This window comes from Schistocerca cancellata, chromosome 4 (assembly GCF_023864275.1).
Source record: "Schistocerca cancellata isolate TAMUIC-IGC-003103 chromosome 4, iqSchCanc2.1, whole genome shotgun sequence".
Lineage (NCBI taxonomy): Eukaryota > Metazoa > Arthropoda > Insecta > Orthoptera > Acrididae > Schistocerca > Schistocerca cancellata.
The window spans coordinates 698,007,457-698,032,274 of NC_064629.1; the positions used below are offsets into that span (position 1 = coordinate 698,007,457).

A 24,818-nucleotide genomic window follows, 5' to 3' on the forward strand; every position below is an offset into this window, starting at 1 on the left:
ATCTCATTTGTGCATTTTTCTAGAGCATGCTTTGAAATTAGGCGTAGTATCTTTAACAGATAAATTCTCTTCTTCCCTCTAGATTTCTGTCACTGGACATCCCTCAAAACACGAAACAACTTTATTTATATGTTTTTGACACGCAAAGATTCGTATCCGGATGTAGGAATATTGAATCTTAACGTTTCGCACGCGTTTTGCGGCGATTTTCAGTTCACAGGATACAATTTATCGGCGCAGACGTGATTTATGCCCACACATTTCAGTAATTTTGCTCAAGATTCCAATTTCACACGCATCTCATTTACTGTACATTTCCTGTCCACCCGCTACAATTTCTCTGCGCAGATTTGATGTGTGAGTACTGTGCAGGTAGATCGTTGCGTGCGGAAAAGCCTTTGCACGAACCCAAGAGCTCGGTCAAAGATTTTATTTATTTTCTCCTTGCTCAGTGATCACTGCCTTTGCTCTATAACCTGTGAGGCTCTGGATCTGGGTGTATCTGTATTTAGTATCTTTGATTACATTAGTGTACTGAGTTAATGCTGTGACATTATGATAGAGTGGGAGTTATGGTTTTTGGAAGTGGTGTTAATGAGTTGTTTCTCAAGTGCAGTAATTTGCCTTTTTGTGCAACGATGAATCATTTGATTTTGTTTTTGTTTTTGTGGTTATTTAAGTAAACAATAATTGATGCGAATAACTAAAGTTATCACTGCACGATATATAAACTGTCATATCTAGTTTCTGTTATTGATTGTCGCTAAGTCACAGAATAGGACATAATATAGAAGATGAACTGTACAGGAACAGCGTCAGTGTATGTTTTTTCAGTGTCACTGTGATATTTATGAAACGAAAAACTTCTTCCTTTGGAACACACCCACGAAGGTGAAGGTAGATGCTAGCAGTTTGTTTACTTATTACGCCACCGCACTACCTATGTGGAACAGTTTTATAGCTTTGTGTAGATGATTTCACAAAGTAACTTCACAAGCTTCAGTGTTTTATTATTGCTTTTGGAATAGTTGTGTACATTTGTTCGGCAAGGCTGCTTTAGTAGAGACGCGCAAAGTTCCGGTACCATCATTTCTTAACAACATAAGGAAACCGATACTAATGGTAGACTATCATTTAGAACAGTAGCAGAAGCATGGCATTCTTTACAAAAAAAAAATAATGACAACTGCTGATTCACCTGTGCTTTAAGTGTATCGTTTCTGCAAAATGCTGGGATGCGAACAAACCAATGAATGTTGGTTTAGTTAAGTGCCGATTAATAAAACAGCTCCAAGTTGAGGCCCGTCACAAAGCGAAAGAGCCATGTGATTAAGCAGGGTGCGAAAACTGTAAGTGTTTTTTTAGGATTGCTATGTCACAGAATTTTTCTTGTTCTCTCACGCGCTATCAATAAAGCGATTCTGCCTTGTATGTATTTGTATCGTTGTGGTAGAAATTGCTCTCCCGTTGTTTATTGTGGACAGTGCATTATGAACAAATCAGTTACCTTTGTCATCAGAGAAATAAAAACAAAAACAGACCAACCGCTAATCCACCCCTGCCCCAGTATGATTGATAAAGTTGTCAACAATTCTGTGCTAACTTTCAGGTTGATACAGTTTGTGTGTATGACCTCTGTATAAGTTGTCATTGACTAAACTCTCCAATAAATGTTTTAAGTGCATCTGTACACAAAAGAATTAATTTACTGTTCAAAAAGTTATAATAACTACTAATGGAAATAATAGCAAAAGTGTGAAATGCAGGAAAAAGAAACGGGCCATCACTCAGTCTCACTTTTCTCTGTAAGGTAAGTGATGGCCCACAACCATGGTAAACTATTATTTGTAGTAGGGTTGTCTGTTCAGCAGTTGATATAGAAAAGTATGGGACTCCTAAAAGTCATATAATAGTACTCCTGGTAGTTCCTTTATTAGTGGTGGCAGTAATCAAATATGCCTGGCCTTTATTCATGATTCATTTGTCTGCTTCTGTGATTTCATTGCTTGTTTAAATCTGCTTGTTAATTGCCACAGATGAGTGCTAGTGTGATGGCATTGTAGTGCAGACGTTCATGAACTGATATTCTGCGATGCAGAAAAATAATGGAACATATTTAATGAATTCAGTTTTCAAGTAGTAGTCTGTTTACATACCTTTGTCATTGTAAGCAGACAGGCACACTGCTAATAGTCGTGTAGGTGTTTGCATGTGCCAAAGTTTAAGGGAGAATGTATATCAGATTTTGGGGCCTCATAACTTTGAATGTAATTCTCTAATTCAAAGGAGTTCTTAACAGCCTCATTGTTATGTTTGCGTAAGATTTATGGTATAGACAGTGCCATGAATAAAAAGTGAAAACAGTAATCCTTGTTCTGATATGAACTACTGCTGCTTACTTTACAATGAAATTGATTCCTCCCAGTTTTGTTAACAGTAGCCTATGGATAGAAAATTCCTGCAGACATCCTGAAATTGTCATTGTAGTTACTTAGTTGTGGAGAGTTTATGTTTGCTGTGGCATGCCAGTGTGTACATGATAATCATTTATATGCTATTTATATCTCATAGCAAATTTGCTTCTTTTGTCAGAGGTTCAGTGGTGAATAATCATTACACATGTTCTTTGATTGTTGTATGCTCACAAAATATGCACAATAATCATAGAAACATGTAATTTAATGTATCGGGTTTTCAGTTACAGTATTAAACAAACATAAGAATTTGTTCCATTTGTATGGTGGTTAAGGTTCTGATGTTTGTAGAGTACTTTGTATGTCTCTTTTTCATGACCTCATTCCACTAGTGTAGGCTAGAGTGTGCTTTTGGTGCCCCCTCCCTTCTCTGAAATTTTGGGGAAATACGGAAGCGTCCGATCCTGCCCGTCTGCTTTGACCCATGACGTCACAAATATGGCGGAAACAAAAACAAAGACACACACTTTCCACATGAAGCCTAATGACACTAACGGGACAAGCACGGGAAATGGGGTGTTTTGGGTGGGGAGCAAACTAAATATAAACAAATTTAGACACCTTGTGTAGCTACAACGTGTAAGTGAAGACAGCCATGCATGAATACCCGCCCACCTCCCTAGGGGTCGTAACCCCTGCAACCCATAGAAGATAAAGATGCTTCAGTAGCTGATTAGTGTTTTTTGTCTTTTTTTTAAAAAAAAAAAAATCTCACAGGATAGAACGAACAGCTCAGAAAGATAAATATAATAAACTAAAACAGAAATTGGAGGAAACAGATAATTAAAATAAGTAATAAGTGTTTTTAAATTAAAAAAAAAAATCTCACGAGATAGAACGAACAGATCAGAAAAGTAAATAAAATAAGATAAAACAGAACTGGAGACAGCCACACTCAAACCAAACTCCGCGCCGACATGACATCACACACGACAACACCCTTACGTCACGGGTCAAAGCCGACGCGTGGGATCGGACGCTTCTGTCGACCCAATTTTGGTTGTGGTGACAGATTGACTATGGCTTAGCTTGGGGTCTGGGTTAGGAGGTAAGAATTTAGTTTTGAGTTGACGAAGCCAAAAAGTATGAATGCCAAATACAGTTTGTGGTAACAGATTGAGCTATAGCATAACCCAATGTCTATGTTTATGCCATATTTAACCCACTTTTTGCTATGAAAACAAACCATGAAAAATAGAAGCCCCCCTCCCCCACTGTGTAATTGTTACCATTTAGTTGTATTGTTATTTTAGCTGCATGTTTGTAAATTGTCATGCTATTGGATTTATTTTTTTGTGGCATAGAAGTAAGGGTGTTCTTACGTTGATGTGTGGCTTGCATCATTTTGTGTCTTGTGGTGAATGTTCCTGCAGTTTAAGTAAAGATCTGAAAGTGGATAAAAAGTTGATAAGGTATAATGAATATTCCGTAGTTGGCTGAATGAAGTCCATTTTTTTTCTTCTTCTTTTGTTTTTCCTCATAGTTTTATCAGCTGTATGCCTTTAATGATATTGTGGATGGAGACTGGTGAAGCATTTGGCATATCCTTTGTATGTTGTTTTTGATATAGCAGAAAATTTTGATAGTACTATAAGCATTGCTGTTTTATGGAAGTTTTAATACAAATGCAGTTGCAATGAGATGGATGTGTATTTGCCTGAACTGTTACTTGAATATGATATGGTTAAAGAGAATGTGTATTGGAAAGAGTATAGGCATTCCAGTATCTTTGAAGAAGTGTGTGCAGTATTGCTGGATGCAAAACACCTTTTTTTCCAAGTTCCCAAACATGTTTCAGCACCTCTGTGCCATTGTCAGTGGGTTTCTGTTTTATTTAATCTGTAATGTGAACATTTTTACTAAATGATTACAAAATTATGTGGATATTTATTTCAAACAAACAATTTGTTTCTTTTTGTTAATACCTTCACACTTTGTTTGCATGGTTTTTCAGGACCACTTGTGTGTTATTTATTAAAGGTAGCTTGTCATCTGCAACCAAATGTATGCTCTAAACATAATTTAGTTTGTCGCGATATTTCACATCTATATTTGTTCTTACTTATGTTGTTGTGTATGTAAGTAAATCTGAGATTCAGGTTTGCTGTGAAAAATGAGTCAGTATTGTACCATAAATCACTTTCTCATAATAATAATAATAATAATAATAATAATAATAATAATAATACCCTTCTTGATGTAGTGAAACTTTAACTTGTATATATGATTTTCAGGGCTTGCTATCTATCCAGTTCACGGTTAGCTGCATTTCTGGTGCAATAAATTACTTGATACAGGTAAGTAAGTTGAAATTACATTGCGATTAAAATATTTATTTACTACTTTTTGAAAGAAGGAAATAGTTAATATTTGCAGATGCTTTTTTTCTGTTTACGTGAGTGTGTTAATGTGCTATCACCAGTAGTAAAAAGTTATACAAGAACAAGAGAGCAGAGTGGTTCTATTTCATTTAATATATCTCTCACTGTAATTTCTTAAGCTAAAGCCACTACAAAATTTACTTGTGCTGGGTAGTCATGGTACCTGAGATGTACATTGCAGAAGCATTCAAATCATAGGTGAAACACTTGTATAGAATAAAGTAATGTCTGCTTGTGAGCTCATTCCTTTCAGCAATCTTGTTGGATGGAAGTGTTCCATTTGTGTTTATTATATAGGTAAGATGATATACCATCAAAAGTGTTTGTTCACATTAGTAATTTGGTGACCTAATACAAAATTAACATTAGTTCATTAAATAATTTCTTGTTTTTGAAGTGCTATTCTTTTCACAGAATAGTGAAGCATTTGCCATCATTCAGTCAACTAATTTTTCTCCACTGCAATTGAAATAGTGCAATTTCGATGTAGGTTTTCAAATCATTTCACTCAGTGAAATTAACTTTTACTTTTAAACAGATTTGTGGCTATAAAAAGGGTGGCATAGTTGTTGAAATAAACATCACCATCAAATTTATAAGTAAAATATATTTTAGTGGCTACTGAACTTGAGTCATAAAATCTGCTGGGAAGAGTTATGTAGTTGATTGTTTTTTTAAATATAAAAAAGAAACCCAGGATAAAGTACTAACAGTTATGTACTGCATAGTTCATATTGTTTGTGTGGATCATTTAAATGCGCCAAAAATGCTTGCAAGTCATTTTACATCACTGTAAACCCTTGGGTACCTAGAAGATTTCAGTATGCTGGACATCACACTTACTGGCTGTTCGACATTACTGCACCGACATATATGTTTGAGAAGTTATTGATTATTCTTAGAACATTAACATGATTTAATATATTGTATTTAAACACAGTTTGGATCGTGTTGTTAGCTACGGGTTATGAAGGCAAAATAGGAATTGATGAATCACTTCTTTAAGATACACCTGTCCTAAATCCAAACATCAGTTTGAACACCACAATGTTTTAATAGCTATGGTATCACTAGACTTGGTATTCCCTTGCCTTGCTCTGATCTTTGAACTGACCTACCCAGCCACTTATTCCTTCATAAATAAAAGCACACAATCAGATCTGTCTGAGGGACCAAACAAGGTTAAGGTATTGGTCTCACATTCAGGAGTGGCCTGGTTCAAATTCTTGTATGTCCATCAACATATAGGTTTGTTTGATTTCCCTGATTTTATTAAGGCAGTACTGGGATGGTATGCTTTAAGGACAGAACAAATTCCAACCCTGTTTTTGTGCTATCAGAACTTAACTCTAATCTCTAATAACCTTATCATGGTGGTATAATAAATCCTAACCTTCCTTACTTTCTGATAGAAGTAGTGGAGTTTTCAAGAATTCAGGGAAATGTCAAGTACTGATTATATTTAAATTGTCATAAAATGTTTGTGATGGTCTCTTGGATTTACTTTGTGCTCATGAACATGAACAGAGAGCTGTTTTTAAACCATGAAAATATGCATCCTGTAAAAAATCTGGATAGTGTCCATACTGCACTACTAATTGTTGCAGTAGAAACTAAATATATAATGAGTCCGGCCTCAGCAGCCAGAGATAGTAGAGAGAGAGAGAGAGAGTGTGTGTGTGTGTGTGTTTTACTTATTTCAGAAGAAGGCCTTCTGGCCGAAAACTTAAGTGTTCAGTAGTTTTTTTTTTTTTTTTTTTTTTTTTGTTGTGGCTGTCTCAGACTTGACATCTCCGCTATATGGTGAGTAGCAGTCTATCATTTATTATCTGTCATTATTCTATCCTGGATTTTCCACTGTGACAGTGTACTCTTCTAGCATGACAGATTCATGGCATGAAAAGTGTGGTACTGGGATACTGTGGAGACTTACTGGTATAATTGCTCACACATTATGAAAACTGCTTAGGGAAGAACGTTATTTATAACATCTTATAGATATGTAGTTAAGCTCAAATACCAACTCCAGCAGTGTCAATGTAATTTAGCACGTTGATTAATTGTATGATTGTGTACCTCCGTTACCTTATGGGGTAGTAACCACAAAAATTACACTTGTTTATACATAGTATGTATGCCTAGATTAGTGGGAAAGTTAATTATATACTGTTAAGAACTGTTAAAAGCAAAAATGGACAAGTTACTTGGTACAGGCATGCAGAAGGTAATGATGTGAATTGTGGGAAATTTAACTTTTGAAAGTGAACTTGTTTATGCATTTTATAATGCAGATTTGAGGTTTTTTTTTTTAAGTCATGCCATCACATCTTTTGTGAGAAGAACATTAACTGGAGGGAGGAATTCAGTCTTCAAAGTACAGCTCTATGCTCTATGCTCCAGACAAGATCTCCAATAGCTACCAATGCTGTTTCCATCTGTCAGCCCCAAATTGCAAATGGCTGCTCCAACTTTGACTGTGCCAGCACAGAGACATTGCCATAAAAACATAAACAAAATCATTTTACATTTGCAGACTTGCAAAGCGACCATTCAAAGCCCATTTAAACTACAGAGAATCTTCAGTTGTCGTATGGGTTATAGCTAGACATGTTAAAACTTGAGACTTTGAATCTTTTAGTTTCTGAAATGCAGAAAGCAGGAGAAATAATTTCTATATTATCAGCCATTTCTATCATTAAATAATGTGGCCTGTATCAGTACTTCTGCATCTGGTATGACAATTAAAATCACACATGGAGAAAATTTTTGAATGAACTGAAAGAAGTTTTTTTTTTTTTTTTTTTTTTTTTTATCTGAAGCTTGATTATTTTTATACCACACACCCTCTTCCATCAAGTTCAACCAACCAAGCACATACGATTCAATTCTGTGAATCACTTTTGTAAATAACACTGCTTAATTGTTGGCTGCTGTTGACAGTTCACCACTGAACGTAATTGAGAAGTTGTGTATGGTAAGCTGGGTTGCTGCAGATGGTATGGAAATTTTTTTTTGCCACAGTGCAAGGAATATGTTGAGCAGTGTGACAGCAAGATATGCAAGCCTCAGCATTTAGGTATCTCAGGAAAAAGGCAAACTGACACAACAGAAAGCTATCAGACAACTTGCCCACATTGCTCTTAAATTTAGGAATGAACTGCAAGCAGTTTGTGGCTGTAGCTTCATTATTTTATATCCACATAACCTCGTCTAACAAGCTTATCTAATTTTGGTTTGCAAATAATTCTGTAGCTATTCGGTATTGATCTGAGATCATCCCCCCCACACATACACACACTGATAAGCCACAACATTATGATCTCTGCCCACTGTGATGTTGGATACCGCTTGGTGCCGTTGAAGGCACATGGCACGGTAACAAAAGTATGTAAGGAGAGCAGACACAGTCTGGGGATCACCGTAGTGAAGATGTGAGCTGCAAATGAGGAAATCCATTGAGGTAAGCAGCTTTAAAAAAGGGCAAATTATTATTATTATTATTATGCAGAGCCTGTGAATGAGTATCTCCAAAATGGAGAAACTGGTTGAATGTTCATGTGCTACTGTCGTGAGCATCTATGGAAAGAGGGAGAAGGACAGTCAAACTACCACTAGATGCTAAATGGTTGGATGTCAATGATTCTTCACAGAATGTGCGATTCAGAGACTTGTCTGTTCTATAAAGTAGGATAGATTGTGATCTGAGGCATCCCTACCAAAAGAGCTCAATGTTGGTGTACACACAATTGTTTTGGAGCACACCATTCATCGTACATTGTTGGACATGGAGCTCCGCAGCAGACCACCCCTATGTGTTCACATGTTGACCCGATGACATCATCAATTACGTTTGCAGTGGGCCAAGACACAGGGATTGGACTGTTGATCAATGGAAACATATCAGCTCTTCAGGTGAATCACATTTTTGCTGCACTAGCTAACTGATTGTCTCCACAAATGCCTTCATTGAGGTGAACAGTGGCTTGAAATGTATAGTGTAACACGGGTGCAGGCTGGTGGGAGCAGTATTATGTTATGGGAGACTTTCTCCTGCTCTTGCATTGGATCTGTGGTAGGAATTGAAGACACAGTGACAGTTGTGACCACCTGCATCCCTTCATGCAGGATGCCTTCCCCAATGGTGATGTCATCTTTCAGCAGTATACTTATCCATGTCTCGGAGCCAGAACTGTGCTACAGCGGTTTGAGGAAATTGCGGAATTATGGTGAACTCACATTGATGTCTTGGTGACCACATTCGCCTAGCGTAATGCTACGGAACCCATCTGGGTCATCAGGTAGCATCACTGCATAGACAAATCAGCGTCCTGTTATTTACATGATCTGCATGTAGACATCGAATGCCACATACTTCCACTAGCCTAACAACAAACTGTTGGGGTCCCTGATACGCAGAATCAAAGATGCATTTCATTTTAGAAATGGACAAACATGCTATTAAGCAGGTGGTCATAATGTTTTGGCTCATCTGATGTGTGTGTGTGTGTGGGGGGGGGGGGGGGGGGGGGAATTCTCACACACTCAGTGTCACTATGCTGTGGTACTGATGTATTGATTTTGCAGTACTGCAGGTAACCAGCAAAACCCTTTCTGTTTCTATACAGCTTCTTAATCTCTGGTAATGACCACTTCAAATTTCTGATTAATGTCTCCCAAACTTCATGTTAAGTGTGTGTTATGTAACAGGAATTAATTGTTGGAATACAGTAGGTTTAAACTAGACCAATTAGTTTCTCTTCAAACATTAAGATGTGTAGTATTAGCTCTTTTTTTATGAAATAATGAATATTGTTTGCTACACTTGCCCCCATCTTAATTGCAGAATGCAGCTCCCTACTCCAATCAGAAAAAGAAGAAAAAGGATCCAACAGGGCATGAAAATACAGTAGGGTGTGCAAGTTCTGTTATTTTCATATTAAAATCTTTTGTTGTATTGTAAATGGGACGTTGTATAGTTTGTCCAATCAGTGACCAAGCAAGCCTAAAAATACCAGACTAGAGAGATCTGAAATTAAAATACAATGTATGTAGTGAGTTTACTTACATTGATTGAATTGTGAACAGAAGTTTTATGTTTGGAAGTTGTTGATTTTCTTCTTAACTGTACATCTTTTTTGCAGCTTATTTTTTTCATATTAAAAGTTGAATTTGGTAAATCATATGTTTCTTCCAGAATTGAAATAGATGACACATTACTAATTTTGTTGCAGGTTCCAAAGAAAGAAATCCAAGAAAATGGCTGCTCCAAAATCCTTAGATGACTTTAATAAACTGTTAGATACCTCAGATACAAAAGTAAAACTAACTGTTACAAATAACTTACTAGCCTACTTATCAAACCCAGAAAACAGTTTAGAATGTGAAGACATCTGCCTTTTCATGGATGCAATGGTACCCTGGATGCAGTCAGGCAATAGTAAGGTAAGTTAAATATTTTTACAAGAGGTAGTAATAAATATTCACTAAGCATTTATACTGTTGTTACAAAAGTGATGAGTTAGATACATAAAATTGTACATTATCTTCTCTAGATAAAACATTCAGCTAGTTAATGTTTCAACTCAACATGGTGCCAAAAGATGGGCTAATATTGAACCAATTTGTTTTCATAGTTGTCCATAGACTGGAGTTTGTCAACAGAGACTGACAGTAGTTCTCAGACATATTTGGATACTTATTGGATGAAAATGTAGCTTGTTGTTTAAAATTCTTTAGAATATTTATCGTAGAATTGGTACATCCCTTACAATCCAAATTTGTACTTTATCCTGTTCCATTATGGTTTCAAAGTAATTTTTGGCAGAAACCATCATAAACTGTTTTTTTTTTCCAATGAAAATCAGTAGAAACCATTGAAGATGCAAGACAATGCCTTGCACATGTGACTGCTGCCAACCTAAAAATAGGCCAGGATCCATGTATTGTGTTGCCTCATATCTGAATCCCTCCAACATTGTTGCAAAAAAATGGTACCTTAATTGCTCAACTGAACTAATGCTTGGAACCACTGTGGTTCAATGGGTGATTGCATGAGAGCAGTGAAGATGCTGCATTCTGTGCTGTAGCTGTTAAAAAAGGCATTCTGTGTGGCATTCTGCACGTGCATCCCTGGTAAACTAATGAAAGCATAACTTTTTTTGTTAGATGGCCAATAATAGGTGATGCCATGTTAGCCAGTATGGCGTTGTGATTGCTTTGAACAGTTATTACCAGTTGATGCTGTGCCTGATTATAGATTAGTTCTATCCAGCAATTCGACTGCTCACAATAAATAGTAATGCTTTCATTCAACCATTTTGAAATGTGAGCCATTGAACTGACCAAGCTTGACTCCATGAGAAATAATCATTTTGTGTGGGTACTGCTCACCTAGTGGCAGTGTGGACACCTTTTAACTGACTTTCCAAACAGGATAAGGCATGGAGGAAAATGTTTCTTTGTTGATAACTGTAACATTGAAGTCACTGATAAAGGCACTGGCACTTCTTGTTGTGAAGGCCAGTGAAACTGCAAAGAGACATACAGTTTGACAGTATTATTAACTTAACATTGAATGTAAAGGGAAAAGGTAACATGAATTTAAGCTTGAGGAGGGAACCAACTGTCCCATTAAGTGTTAACAATAAATCTATAGCTTGTGTAGCAAACACAAAGTTGTTAAAGATGAATATTGACTGTCAGTTGGTTTAGAGTTAACAAATGGAGATACTGGCACAGAGAATGCCACTGTCATGTTATACGCTTTTGGTAACAGTCAGTACCTTTTGGCGATTTTTTATTCTTATGTACACACAATTCAGTGTTTTCTGGGAATGAAATACACAAAAAATTGACGTAATTCTGTCAAACAATAAGAAAAGGCCCAAAAATAGTAATTAGTTACTAATAAGCTCATTCTGAGGAAATATTTTTTTTAAAAAAAGGCATCTCCACTGCACCGAGTGATTTCATCGAACAGTCTGGTGCACATTTAAGGAAAAACATTAGTATATCTCACCATATAGCAGAAATTCTGAGTTGTAGATAGGCACAACAAAAAGACAGTCACAAATACAGCTTTTGGCCAGTAAGGCCTTCGTCAAAATTAGATGATAAACACACACTCACGCAAATGTGCCTCCCCCCCACACACACACAAAACTTCAGTCTCAGGCAATTGTACATTTCATCTTGGATTTTCCATTGTTTGATTTGTTTACCAAGAAACTGAAAACAGCATTTTTATCAGGGACTAAATTGTATAATAATTTGGTCAATGAGATGAAAGTGATAAATAGAATACATTTAGTTAAAAGGCAGCACATCCCTCCTGAACACAGCAGACAGATGGCTTCCTGAAATATTGAGTCATGTTGATTTTTGTATCCCAAGGAGACTACCAAGAATTATCACACTTGGCAAGCCTGCGCAATCACGGTATGCACTTTATAAGATTTTACATCGTGTGGTCAACAGCATTTTCACCCTTGTTTACGTGCCTATCAACACTTCAGCTATGTGATTACCTTTTGTTCCTCCCATTAATTTTCATTTTATATTTTACAGGTGTCACAGAACTCAATTGATGTTTTGACTAACTTTGCTGATCGAATGGGTACAGATTTCAAACCATATTTGCATATGGTAATATCTCCTGTGGTTGACAGACTAGGTAAGTCATCAGATTTTAAATTTGGTTCAGTGAAAATGTTACTTAGTGTTGTAGGTGTGAAAGGGATGCTGCATTTTGAGCACCAAAATTGGAACTATTGGATATTATTTGCAAATTGTTTGTGGTGTGGTGGTAGTTCTTTGTGTAGTTTCCAGTTCTTCAGTGTGTTATAGATATCAGTTCTCTTAAATTGAGCCTTCTGAGCTGTTTGCTGCTCAGTGGTTGTGTATGTGGGGGGAGGCATGTGCTCAGAAATGGCATCATATGTAGTTAGGTAGTTGTACTGAAACAAAACTGTTGAGTGTAGGTATTTCTGCTGAGAGATTTATGCTGCAGTTGGTCTCTAGCAGAATGAAAAATTTAATTGATATGGTATTGTAGAGGAAATTGATGAGTCACAATTTGGTAAGAGAAAGTTCAGCAGGAACAACTAAAAGATGGGGAGATGGGTGTTTAGAGGTATGAAGAGTGGGCCATTACTTTTCCATATCAATTATCCCCTCTAGTAAAGGGTACACTTGTGCAGAATTTCACCAATTGTATTTTATTATGTAACCTCATTGCCAATGCACTTCCTGTCGCCCCACTTGTCAGTTTAAACTAAGACATGGAGTTCATGTGCGCCATTTGTATTTGAATTCTCTAGACTTTGTTTTTTGTGTTATCGTATTTTAACTGTTTGTGTCTCGTGTTCACTAAGGCAGAATTTGGGAACTATGCCTGCATTTGCCTAAATAAGCACGAGAAACCACCTAAAAACGACACTCAGGCAGATTCAATCTGGGTGTGGCTCAACTCCCTGCCTTAGAAGCTAGCATGCTGCACATTATACTATACGAACAGGACAAGAGAGTGTCCTACAAATGCTTTTTCGGAGTAATACCACATCAGACAATAGCTGTATATATCAATATTACAAAAGAGCACATTTTTACAGGCACAGTTCTTATTTCAAACTGTGTCCAGTCATACTAGTGAGAGAGCGACAGACAAAAATTTCATTCATGTGAGAGTGAAGCATAAAATCACTTTTAAAGACAGTGCTAAAAGTGCTTGCACTGCACTGCACAATACAGTGCAGCACATTGTTTTACAGCTAATGGTTTGAATTATATTTGAAGCCAAAATGAGGCAGCCTTATTTACGTATTTTGTGAGAGCTACTGTCTTCATGTACACATTATTTCTTTTCCTGTACCTTCCGCAGTGTTGCTAGTACAGTCGATTGCTCACACGAATACAAAATCTTAGATGAAAAAAGACAGTTTGGTTGTGCATTGGCAAAGCAGTATTGAATGTTTTAGTAAACCCTAGATTAACCATGCGGGTAAGAGGTTCCCCCCCCCCCCCCCCCCCCCCCTTGTGACATTTTTTGTGAGTTTGTGACACTGCGTGTTGATTTTTGGACTCGCACCAGCACCATTTAGAAGCTGAATATTTATTGTTGATGCCTGTTGTGACAGCACTAGCACACTGCTGTTCCTGTCTACAGTTATAAGAAATAATTTCTCTTTGGAGTAGTGTGCTTGGGTGGCATTTGTCATCTACATTCCTGTACACTGATCAGCCAGAACATTATGACTACATACCTAACATCCGGTTTGTCCACCCTGAATACGGATAACAGCGGCGACACATCATGACACAGAAGCAGTGAGGTGTTGGTAGGTTGCTGGAGGGATTTGGTATCACATCTGCACACAAAAATCAGCTAATTCTCATAAATTTGGGGGGGGGGGGGGGGGGCAGATGAGTGCTGCCGCCACATTCAACACATCCTAGATGTGTTCAATCAGGTTCAGGTCTGGCAAGTTGAGGGGGGGGGGGGGGGGCAGCATATTGATTAGAACTTGCAACTGTGTTCCTTAAACCACTCCATCACACTCCTGAACTTGTCATTTTGCACATTATTTTGTTGAAAAATGCCAGTGCCATCTGGAAACATGATCGTCATGAAGGGATGTACATGGACTACAACCATTGTACGATTCTCCTTGGCCATTATGATTCTGTGCATGAGCTCCATTGGACCCATGGATGCCCACTTGAATGTTCCCCAGAGTGTAATGGAGCTGCCGCCAGCTTGTCTCAGTTCGGCAGTACAGGTGTCAAGGAGTTGTTTCCATGGATGATGTCAAAGAGTTGTTTCCGTGGATGATGACAGATTCATGCCCTCTCAACAGCATGAAGGAGAAGGTATCAGGATTCATCAGACAATGCAATGCTCTGCCTCTGCCAATGGTCATGTGTCCATTTCAGTAGCGCTTGGCTATGTTGTGGGATGAACATTTGCACATGCATGGGTCATTGGCTGCAGAGACCAATCATTGATAGTGTTTGGTGCACTGTGTGTTCAGACACACTTGGAATCTGCCCAGCATTAAAGTCTGGTGGTAGTTCCACCACAGTTTGTGGTTTGTCCTGGTTTACCAGTTGCCCAGCCTACAAGGCTCAACATCTGTAATGAGGGGTGGCCACCTAACCCCACAATGTCTGGACATGGTTTCACCTTTATTTCACCACATGTTGGAGACACTCACCAAAGCATTCATTGAACACCCGACAAGTTATGCAGTTTCCGAAATGCTCATGCCAAGGTTCCGGGCCATCTCAGTCTGCTCTTCAGCAAACTCCAATAGATCACACGTCTTCCCCATTCTGCATATGGACAGCATGCTCACTGATACTACATGCACCGTGTGTGTGTCTGACTAGCAGTCATTCCTCACCAGGTGATGCTGCTGTCACCTTGACCAGTTTATATCGATAGTAGGTTGGTAGTCGTAATGTTCTGGCTGATCAGTGTGTGTATAACAAGTAAAATGTCAAAATGCAAGAAGACAGAGACGACAAAGTATAGGAATTGTATTATGTAGTGACTTGAGGAGGAGGACGAGGTGAAATTGATCACATATGACTACTAGTGACCACAACACTGAACCAGTACAAGAAGTGAGTGGTGCGGAAAGTAGATCCAATTTGTCTGAACAGAGTGATAAGGCTGCATCCATTTCATCTTAATTTTATTTTGGAAAGGACCATGATACAAGATGTGACATTCAAGTTCCTTGACAAAATTTGTGTACTCCAGCAAATAACATGTTCCTTGGTGTTGAGGAAGAGGGGACAGTTGATCTTGAGAAGCCATCAGGCTCTAGAGGTGTGCCTCAGGAAGAGACAAAACTACAAGGAAGTGATGCTTCTAATTTAAGAGATGGGTGTCTGAAAAGCATGTCAAAGATATTTGTGTAACATTCTTCAAATCAATTCAGTAGAATGCTGTGTACAATCAAAAGGAAGAGTACAGGAAAAGAACATGTTTTGTCCATTTTTTCCAGAAATGAACTATGTATGCCATGACATGTAGGATTCTGTGTTATTTCATACTGTTGATTGACCAGTGTGATGATATGAATAGTCCATGTTATATAACCTGTTTTAGATTATGCGTGCAGGGAAAGAACATGCTAATGTCTCTTACTACAGGGAATATATGTGCTTTGTCCAGTGTTGTGCATTAAGCTTTAGATTCCTTGTGGGTAGGCAAATAATGTTGAAGCAAGAAATAGAGAGCTTTATCCCGTAAATGATGTAAGCAAGAAAATTCTTTGCAACATGTTTTGTATGCTTATTACTTTTAATCACTCATGAAACTCGCTCTAGTGGCGCCACTTAGGTTACTGTATTCTTATGCACTCTAGTGAGATATTTACAAACTTAGCATGCCTTTCCTATGGCACTTAGAATTTCCAATGCCAGTGCTAGAAACAAAAAATTGTGATCACCACCACCAAAACATAAATATTAAATATTCATTGACATGTCAAAGTGTAATAGAGGTATACAGAGACAGAAATTTGATGGAAAAAGTTCAACCACTTCGTTGATTCACTTGTAAGTAGCAAAATGTGAAAATCGTGTCCACGTTGGTAGGTCACCCTTAGGCTGACTGGACAGAACATTCAGTACCTCTGTAAGAACTGTAATCCACAGAAGCAAAGACCCTAAACCTCTAATACATGGGGCTAACAGGCATTTGAAGGGACAGTCTTAAGATTAGCTATTACCAGTTTGAAAAACATCACTTTATATCCAACAGTTCCAAAAGTGTTGTCTGTCATTAAGTAAATTTGTGTGGAAAATATTTGAAATGTGTCCTGAGAATTTAAATTATGTAATCTATTATTGAGACACATATTTTATATACACTCCTGGAAATTGAAATAAGAACACCGTGAATTCATTGTCCCAGGAAGGGGACTCTATTGACACATTCCTGGGGTCAGATACATCACATGATCACACTGACAGAACCACAGGCACATAGACACAGGCAACAGAGCATGCACAATGTCGGCACTAGTACAGTGTATATCCACCTTTTGCAGCAATGCAGGCTGCTATTCTCCCATGGAGACGATCGTAGAGATGCTGGATGTAGTCCTGTGGAACGGCTTGCCATGCCATTTCCACCTGGTGCCTCAGTTGGACCAGCGTTCGTGCTGGACGTGCAGACTGTGTGAGACGACGCTTCATCCAGTCCCAAACATGCTCAATGGGGGACAGATCCGGAGATCTTGCTGGCCAGGGTAGTTGACTTACACCTTCTAGAGCACGTTGGGTGGCACGGGATACATGCGGACGTGCATTGTCCTGTTGGAACAGCAAGTTCCCTTGCCGGTCTAGGAATGGTAGAACGATGGGTTCGATGACGGTTTGGATGTACCGTGCACTATTCAGTGTCCCCTCGACGATCACCAGTGGTGTACGGCCAGTGTAGGAGATCGCTCCCCACACCATGATGCCGGGTGTTGGCCCTGTGTGCCTCGGTCGTATGCAGTCCTGATTGTGGCGCTCACCTGCACGGCGCCAAACATGCATACGGCCATCATTGGCACCAAGGCAGAAGCGACTCTCATCGCTGAAGACGACACGTCTCCATTCGTCCCTCTATTCACGCCTGTCGCGACACCACTGGAGGCAGGCTGCACGATGTTGGGGCGTGAGTGGAAGACGGCCTAACGGTGTGCGGGACCGTAGCCCAGCTTCATGGAGATGGTTGCGAATGGTCCTCGCCGATACCCCAGGAGCAACAGTGTCCCTAATTTGCTGGGAAGTGGCGGTGCGGTCCCCTACGGCACTGCGTAGGATCCTACAGTCTTGGCGTGCATCCGTGCGTCGCTGCGGTCCGGTCCCAGGTCGACGGGCACGTGCACCTTCCGCCGACCACTGGCGACAACATCGATGTACTGTGGAGACCTCATGCCCCACGTGTTGAGCAATTCGGCGGTACGTCCACCCGACCTCCCGCATGCCCACTATACGCCCTCGCTCAAAGTCCGTCAACTGCACATATGGTTCACGTCCACGCTGTCGCGGCATGCTACCAGTGTTAAAGACTGCGATGGAGCTCCGTATGCCATGGCAAACTGGCTGACACTGACGGCGGCGGTGCACAAATGCTGCGCAGCTAGCGCCATTCGACGGCCAACACCGCGGCTCCTGGTGTGTCCGCTGTGCCGTGCGTGTGATCATTGCTTGTACAGCCCTCTCGCAGTGTCCGGAGCAAGTATGGTGGGTCTGACACACCGGTGTCAATGTGTTCTTTTTTCCATTTCCAGGAGTGTATTTTGGCTGGCCCTGCAAAAAGCCTACAAGCTGCAGCTTACATTAAGTGTTATGCAGCTATAGTACGTAGAGTTTACCAAAAAATGTAGTATGCTGTGAAATAATGACGTATCTAGCATTTGAGATGTCAATGCTTTAATACAAGTTTTTAATTGTGTGTGGTTGGGAATGACTTTTGAGCTTATGATATGTATAGAAAAGTGTATGTGGTGTGGACGTTGTAAGTCTAAGTGACTTCACAATAATTATTCCAATATAATTGTAACAGTTACCATAATTAATTTTTGGTAAGAATATGTGTATTGAAAAAGTATCAGAGCTAGAAAAAATGGTCATGGCATTAGTTTCAGATTAGTAGATATGTAAGGAATTAATAATAATATCTAGTATGCTTGTATTTCAGGAGACAACAAAGAAGTTGTGAGAGAGAAAGCTCAGCTTTTCCTTCTGAAACTTTTGGAGAGGGAAATTACTTCACCGTATTACTTGTTTGAGAAGTTGACATCAGCATTTTCTCACAAAAATGCTAAAATCCGAGAAGAAGTGTTAATCTGTTTTCAGTCCGCACTGAGGGAGTAAGTGGAAATTTTTTAAAAAGTTTCATAATTTGAATATAGTAAGTGCCCTTAGTTCCTTTACAAGTACACATGTAATTATGAGAAGTAACAATACTTGTAGTAAAACCCTAAAAGAGTACAAATCCATACTTTTTTGAAAGAAAATGTATGATGGGCATTCAGTAAGTAATGCCTCCCCTCCTCCACCCCCCCTTCTTAATCCTTTAATATACCGTACTTACTTGAATCGAAGCTGCACCTGAAAAATGAGACTGGAAATCAAGGAAAAAAAAAATTTCCCGAATCTAAGCCACACCCGAAATTTGAGACTCAAAATTCAAGGGGAGAGCAAAGTTTTAGACCGCACCTACAAATCGAAACAAAGCTGGTCCATTGTAACATGAGACACAATTTAGGTCGAATGGATGAAGATACAGCTACAGTAGTTTGATTCGAGTTGTAAGCTTTGCATTTAAGCTTTACCAGGTAGCCATTGCTATGCGTTAGGCTCTCTGTCCGTATTTATATGGGTACCCTCCTCTTTCATGTGCTTCGTCTGGTTTGAATTGATTGCTTATTTTGCTTTGATCTGATAAGTGCCGTTTTCTTTGTTATAGGTGTTTATGTCACTCTAAGCTGAAAATGTGTTATTGTACTGTGTCATGCATTGTTTGTCGCATTCAGATAATGAGTGTTTACGACCTGTCGCCGCTCGCGGGATAGCTTGCTTCTGTGCGCACTACCGCCACTTACAATTAAAAAAAAGAGAGTAATTGTCTCATTAGTGAAACAATGGCAAGAGAATTCTATTTGTTACTGGTGCTTTCTTTGATAATGATCAACAAGAACCAAATAATAGACTGTGTATGATAGACGATGTTCTGAACGAGAGTTTAGGGAAAATTTTTCTCTGTTTGAAAATCTTTGCAGACGCCTCTTTATTACATTATATTCTGCACAGAAATTAGAGTCATCTTAGATTTAAAAATCTAGTAAGTTGCCGTGCTTCATTTCTGACTGTATCACTATTCAGCATAAGAATAATACGAATATAAACGTGACATGATATGTATATCCTTCCGCGTTTGCTGTTGTCTCACTCTAGTTTCGTAGTTTATTAGACAGACAGGATTTAAATGAGATAGCAGCAAACACGAAATAATACAAGGCATAATGTTTATATTCATATTATTCTTATTGTGAAGAGAATACTGCATGTGATTCACGATTCATAAAAGTTCCTATTATCAACCATCTCTTGTCACAGGTAGGAAAAAATTCAGAACGTAGAGTTGACCATATTTACATACATCCCAAACAGTCTTGCCAGTCGGATTTCCATAGTACGTTTTCAGTGATGACTTCAAATGCAGTGTGTGTTATTGTTGTCTTCAGTCCACAGACTGGTTTGGTGCAGCTCTCCACGTTTTTCTGTCCTGTGCAATGCAGAGTAGCAACACTTATAAAATAAGAATGAAAATAACTTAGAAATTAAATGCTGAAATTTAAAACAAAATTTTATTATGTTTGTAATACATCTTATACAAAATGTTTAAAATAACAGTCATGACTCTGAAGCACACTCTCTCAATTCTTTGTTGCTCATTTCTTCATACAGAGCATCATCCTCTATACCATCTAGTGCATTGGATATCGAACATTTTTTAAATGCTTGTTGCACAGTCTGATTTGGTACACACTTCCATGCATCAGAAATCCATTGGCACACTTGAGACAAACTTGCGCGTTTTACACGTCCTGTTGGTGTCAGTCGTCTATCGCTTTTCAAAAGCCAGTCTGTGTACATGCATTTAAGCTTGTCCTTAAATGGTTTATTCAAACAGGGGTTGTTCCAGATTTGACGTCATCCTGCCTGGAATTACTGCCAAGTCCATTTTGCTTTCCTCTAATTTTCGTTTTACTGCAGGTGTTGTATGGCCTGCGTACGCATCTAATGTCAACAGACTGCGTAGACCAAGCATTGCGCCAGGAAGATGATTCCACACATGCCTAATCCATTCCAGTACCATGTCCTCCGAAAACCACCCAGTTTCGTTTGCTCGTACAATTACAGTTTTTGGAAACACTTCTGATTTCAGAAAGTCTTTTGCTTGAAAACTGTGAATGGGGGTAATTTATGTCCATCTGCTGTGCAAGCTAGCATGACGGACGTCTGCTGTTTTTTCACCCCTTGATGTAAGAACACTTATGTCTTTCTTTCCTTTGGCGTCAAACGTATAATTTGACGGCATGTCAAAATTCCTATCTGGCCAAGAAGGTATTGCTTTTCTGTGTGCCGCCTAATTACGAAGTGCTGATATTCCAAAAGTTTTTCTTCATAATTTTTCGGCAGCTTCTGTGCGACTGAAGTTCGCCTCCGAAGTGAAAAACCCCAGCGCTTCATAAACAGATCAATCCAGCTGTGACTAGCCTTAAAATTTTCAATGTTTTGCTCTCTAGCAATTTCATGTGCCTTAATTTTTAAAATTTCAGCATTCACAGGCAGGAATTTCTGACACTGTTCCTCAAATTCATTTAAAATCACTTCTAGTGCATTATATTGGCCACACATTGGCCCACTAAATGCTTTCCTGCTGGCATCACCTCATGTTGCTCTCATCAGTCACAGACCTGCAGCACGATTAGAACTTTCTTCTGCAAAAGAAATATTTGAAAGGCTGCTACATTCGAAGATAAAAAAAAAAAAGTGTCATGTGACTTGGGCCTCCCGCCAGGTAGACAGTTTGCCTGGTGCAAGTCTTTCGATTGGACGCCACTTCGGCGACTTGCGCGTCGATGGGGATGAGATGATGATGATGATGATGATGATGATGATGATAAGGACAACACAACACCCAGTCCCTGAGCGGAGAAAATCTCCGACCCAGCCAGGAATCTAACCCGGGCCCTTAGGATTGACATTCTGTCACGCTGACCACTCAGCTACCGGGGGCGGACCATTCGAAGATGAACAATATGGAATTTCTATTTACTTGATTGGATAATGTACGAAAATGCAGTGGTCGAAACTCGGGGCGGAGAAAAAAAGCTCATATTATACCTTTTTTAAATTTATTTACTGAGGCAGAGGCAAAGGTTTTGGCACCAGTATTTATCTTTGTGCGTGCAAAGCATGCCTGTGTAGTGCTAAATATATTCGACAGCAGAAGTTTGTTGTGGTGGCACCTACCAACCTTTTTCAGAACTTTTGCTTAATTTTTGCTCAATTCTAAGTTGCAGGCGGTTTTTTAAATTAGAAAAACTGGAAAAAAAATGCAGCGCTAGATTCGAGTAAATACGGTACATAGACAAATATCCTTGTTGGTGCTCCACATCTGATGTTTGTTCTATCTGCTGGTAAAGTTTCAAACCATTCTGGCAGATGGCAGAGCCATAGTACAGTGTCAAAATGCCATCTACATACGACTCACATTACAAGCTGTGTGCTGTTATTGAATTCTTGTGTGCAGAAAAAGAAACTGTGATGAACATCCATAAACGTATGTGTGCAGTGTATGGTGGTGGTGGAGTTGAAAGGAGTACAGTTAGACAATGGGTAAAGAAAGTTACAGCGTTAGGAAATGCAGAAACAGAGCTCCATGATAAGCCACACTCTGGGCGTCCTGTAACAGCCACTGCTCCACACATGCATGTCTGGATGTCATCATTCGTGCTGACAGGTGCATCACAACTCGATAGTTGGCTCTACATTTGTCGGTCAAGATTGGAAGTGCATCTGCAATGATCGAGACTCTTGGATATTCAAAGAGGTGCTCACAGTGGGTTCCATGAATGCTAACAGTGGACCACAAAATTCAAAGAACAGTCATTTAATTTGAATTGTTGGAGCGTTTTGAGACCAATGGAGAAGCCTTTCTGCCACGGATCATTACAGGGGACGAAAGCTGGATGCACCACTTTGTGTCAGAAACAGAAAGACAGCCCATGGAGTGGCATCATCCTCATTCACCACAAAATAAGAAATTCAAGACAACAGCCTCTACAGGAAAAGTCATGGCGACAGTCTTCTGGGATTGTGATGGCGTCATTCTCGTGGATGTGATGCCAAGAGGGTCAACCATGAATTCAGAGGCATATGTGAAGACTGAATAAAGTCAAGAACAGTGTCTGACATGTTCGATTCAACAAGAATCCAGCCAAAATCTTGCTCCAACACAATAATGCATGGCCACACACAAGTCTGAGAACCTGGGAACACATCGCCAAATTGGGTTGGACCTCATTGCCTCATCCGCACTACAGTCCAGACATGGTATCCTCGGACTACCATCTCTTTGGGCCGCTTAAATATTCTTTACAGGGATCGTACTTTGAAGAAGTCATGCAGTGAAAACATGGCTACGCTTATAGGACAAGAGCTTTTACCAGCAGGGGATACGTGCTCTTCCCCAAAGTTGGCGTACGGCCATAGAACGTGATGGAGACAACGTAGAGAAATAGGACATGTATAAGGCATGTTGATGTATATTGTCACCAAATTCTGACTCTTAACAATTAATATGTTCTGAGAAAAGAAAGAAAATGTGGGGCATTACTAATTGAACAACCCTTGTACATTTGGCAAATGTGGTTAAAATATGACGACATAGTTCAGTGACCGAAGGTTATCTCATTGAGATCCAAATAATGAAAATAATTGTAGCCAGGGAGCTTTTCCCAACAGAGCAGGAAAATTCTGCCTTGGCAGAAAATTATGCTCCAAAGATGTAGGTTATATCATAAACTATTTTATGAGACAACGAGAAGAAGCAAGGAATAGTACTGGATGATTGATCCATTAGATTTTGACCCTGCTGCTACAGTAATTACATTTCTTTCACTGATATTTTGCCTTTAAGTCTTCTGGCCAACTTCTGAGTGAGCTGACTTGTTGGCTTACGCTGAAGATGGCTGAAAGGCATTCTGAAGTATTATAGTAAGAAATGAATTCCTATGGCTGCTTACCAAAAATCTTGTGTGTTAGTAAATGTGCAAGGAAAACATGAAGATGCATGCTGGACTATTGAGTTGTAAGCAGCTGTACACCACTTGCTTCATAAGAATCAGAGTTGGTGATTAATAAATGTGAACGCCACAAAGGGATTAAGTCCTAGAGTCTGTTCTGACTGCTGCTCCATGTTAGGAGGAGGAACAATATATAATTGCTGGACATGTGACCACACTGTTGCCAATTCTCCCAGCTGTTATTGCCAGTAGCTGAATCCTGATGATGCCGTTACTTTATCCAAGCAGCTCCTCGTTTGTCTTTATGCTGCTGAGTGGACCCACTGAGTAGGGTAGTGCAGTGGTTAGCACACTGAACACTGGATTTGAATTCGTGAGGATGACAGTACAAATCTGTGTCCGGGCAGTGTGATTTTCCTAAATTGGTTGAGGAAAATGCTGGGATGATTCCTTCAAAATGGCACAGCCGCTCTCCTTCCCCATCCTTCCCTAATCCGAACTTGTGCTCCATGTCTAATGACCTCATTGTCGACGGGACGTTAAACACTCATCTTCTCCTCCTCCTCCTCCTCATCCTCATGAGTGGACCCCATTCCAGATGTCTCTGCCTCTGGAGGGGAAAAGAGAGAGAGAGAGAGAGAGAGAGAGAGAGAGAGAGAGAGAGAGAGAGAGAGAGAGAGAGATAGAATTGAAATCTCAGGTGGTACCGGGAATTGAACGCAGGCCCTTAAGCACTGAAGGTGGCAGCCTTAATCATTCGGCTGCGGAGGCAATGTAGAAATTAATGTAATCATTTTTATTATTTATGGAACATGCATGCTTTTTGAGATAGTATGCATTGAAATCAGTGCAAATGTGCCAGTTTTTTTTTCGTTGTGTTGGTTGTCCGCATGATGTGGGAAAAGGAAGCTTCAGGCATTCCATAAGCTCATATGTACTAGCTCTTACACATCATCATCAAATGTGTGACACCTATTTCTTCCTTTGAGGTATCACACCTACACTTGCTACTTGAAGCTTGATCAGGTTAATGTACAGAATGTAGTAGACATTTGAAACAAGAGACCACTAGTTGCTTGCATTGTTAATTAGAATGTGAATGGCCCTGTGTTGTTGCTGTAACAACAGTACACAAATACGCT

The 24,818-nt window shown here is 39.4% G+C and overlaps 1 protein-coding gene across 1 annotated transcript in view; it reads left to right on the top strand.

The window, feature by feature from the left end:
• Positions 1–521: 521 nt before the first annotated feature.
• The window catches only part of LOC126184388 (CLIP-associating protein 1-like), a 248,559-nt gene continuing 224,262 nt past the window's right edge, over positions 522–24,818 (top strand). The window contains 5 exon segments of the mRNA XM_049926771.1: positions 522–897; positions 4,709–4,771; positions 10,087–10,297; positions 12,422–12,527; positions 18,558–18,729. Coding sequence (XP_049782728.1) covers positions 10,112–10,297; positions 12,422–12,527; positions 18,558–18,729 — 464 coding nt within the window. The 5' untranslated portion in view covers positions 522–897; positions 4,709–4,771; positions 10,087–10,111.